Source organism: Perca flavescens, chromosome 1 (genome assembly GCF_004354835.1).
Source record: "Perca flavescens isolate YP-PL-M2 chromosome 1, PFLA_1.0, whole genome shotgun sequence".
In the NCBI taxonomy this organism is placed as follows: Eukaryota; Metazoa; Chordata; class Actinopteri; order Perciformes; family Percidae; genus Perca; species Perca flavescens.
Window position 1 is genome coordinate 41,838,922 of NC_041331.1, and position 2,500 is coordinate 41,841,421.

The window sequence follows — 2,500 nt, forward strand, 5'->3', positions numbered from 1 at the left end:
CGTGCACAATATGCGGGACTTGCATGATTTCATAATCCCCGCATTTTTGTTGCAAAAAAGTCCCATAATATATCTTAGCAGAAAGATGAAAAATGTTGCGTTTACTTCACAAAAGAGCAGCCATTTTCCCCTGTTGCCATGGAAACGTTATGAAGTGATGTAATTATGCAACGTGAACATCATCGAAAGGAAGGTGTTGGGGGTTGAATTTGACATGTACTATAAGAAAGCTATCTTAATATCTGATGTCTAAGTGCTCCTGCTGTCTAGGCAATATTATTAACGATTTTTGAAAGTCTGTCTCTTGTATCTTTTATTTCCCTCAGTTTAGACTATTATGATTATATTATACTAATATATATATTATTTGTATATATTTTTGTATCTTATTTGTTTACGTATGTCCATGACTGAATATGTAAACTATTTTTTCTCTTTATCATCAAACCTCAGATTTTGCAAGTTCCCGCAACTTCATTGCATAAAATTGCATAAATATCATAGAGCATATTCCATCGCATTTTTTAAGAAAACGTGCCGCATAATCATGGATTTTTGCCAGCAACAATCACAAAAAAACTCCGCATTTTTCTGGAAGGACTGACTATTGTTAATCACAATTGCTGAGACAATGAATTGTACAGCCAACTGGTGGACTGTCCCAGCTCCACTGGTCCTTACTCTTGTGTATCTTGAGGATGGTGTAGGACATGGCCGTGAGGAGCCTCTCTCCCTCCAGGATGAAGATGTCCCACAGCCGAAGGGTCAGTGTGAACGGCGTCTACAAGAACACCAAAACAACCAGTCACCGTCAGTTCAAAACGGGATCAAAACATTATTTGTCTCTCCCCGTTCACTACTGTACATATTTTATTTTTAGAAATAAGGGGCCCTATCTTGTACCTGGCGCGGCGCAAAGCCCGACACAAGTGTCTCTGCTAGTTTAAGACCGACGCAGTTGTCAAGTTTCCCGTCCAGCGTCAATGTCGTTTAAATAACAAATGCACCTGCACCCACCTGGTCTTACAGGGAGGTGTGTTCAGGTGCATGCTGGTCTTACAGGGAGGTGTGTTCAGGTGCATTCTGGGCGTGCTGGTCTTACAGGGAGGTGTGTTCAGGTGCATTCTGGGTGTGCTGGTCTTACAGGGAGGTGTGTTCAGGGGCATTCTGGGTGTGCTGGTCTTACAGGGAGGTGTGTTCAGGGGCATTCTGGGTGTGCTGGTCATACAGGGAGGTGTGTTCAGGTGCATTCTGGGAGTATTGCTATCTTGAGGCAGCGGCAATTGATCGCTCCATTGACCAACAAAAACCTGGTCTAAAGTCAATAACGCAGCATTTCATTGTTATTTTAACAGAGCATTAGTAAAATGCTCCTAGACTCGTGCACAGCGCGCGCGCACACTATGCTTGTTACACACACAGGGACACACAGCACACACACACACACACACACACACACACACACACACACACACACACACACACACACACACACACACACATGCAGAAGATTACAAATAAAAATATTAGGGTGTAAATCCTCCATCATAACAGCAATGCTCCAAGGTCCAAACGCACCTGACTTTTAAAGGGAATGGGAGATGATCTCTGATTGGTTGATTGCATGTTACGCCCAAAACACACCTCTGATTAATGAAGACACTTTTTTCACCTGGGTCTAACATTGGGACAGTTAGCATAGAGTAGCATTATCAGCTGAATAGCTTAGCGCAGGGGCTAATGGATCCAAGTTATAATTGAGGTACGTTTGGAGACATTACCTTATTTAATCATTAAATTAATAAATAATTTTGTTGCATCTCTTTTCGGTGTTGTAATTTGTAGACAGTGTTGTGTAGTGTTATTTATATAAACTTCTGGTGTACTTACAAACTTTACAATCCATCGTTTTATGAGAGCATAACCTATTTGTACTAGTGTAGACGTTTGGTATCATTTCGGGCATTATTAGTGGGGTAATGTTAAGAGACACTTTGGATCCATTAGCCCCTGCGCTAAGCTATTCAGCTGATAACGCTACTCTACGCTAACTCTCCCAATGTTAGACCCAGGTGAAAAAAGCTTCTGGCTTCTTCTTTTGGCTCGAGGTCATGGTGCAAAGGACCTTAGGGGGACATTACTCCGAACCATCACTTTAAAGGAGAATTTCGGTCGATTTCAACCCGTAGCTCTGTTGTTAGTAAATCAGGAGTACTGTCAGTAGCGAGAAAAACGAAAACAAACGGTGCCACCTACACCGAGTTATCCTCCTGCTAGATTTTACACCCAACAGTCTTAAACAAGGCTTAAACAGGGCAAGTTTTAAACGTGTTTTTAGCCTCTAAACATGTTCGAAATGCCATTACAGACACTGCAGTGAAGCAGAGCTGACCTGCAGTTCAGGAGTTCAGCAGCTCATTTGCATAGGTAACCTAGCAACGGCGGAGCCTGCCTGTGGCAGAAGCAGGGAGGAGCTCACAGAGCTGACAGACGGAGCTTG

The 2,500-nt window shown here is 42.6% G+C and overlaps 1 protein-coding gene across 2 annotated transcripts in view; it reads right to left on the reverse strand.

Moving 5' to 3' along the window:
* The window catches only part of LOC114557729 (USP6 N-terminal-like protein), a 45,232-nt gene that overhangs the window by 4,014 nt on the left and 38,718 nt on the right, over positions 1-2,500 (reverse strand). For both annotated transcript variants that reach the window (XM_028581373.1, XM_028581364.1), the window contains exon 12: positions 682-781. In XM_028581373.1, coding sequence (XP_028437174.1) covers positions 682-781 — 100 coding nt within the window. The remainder of the gene's footprint in view (positions 1-681; positions 782-2,500) is intronic.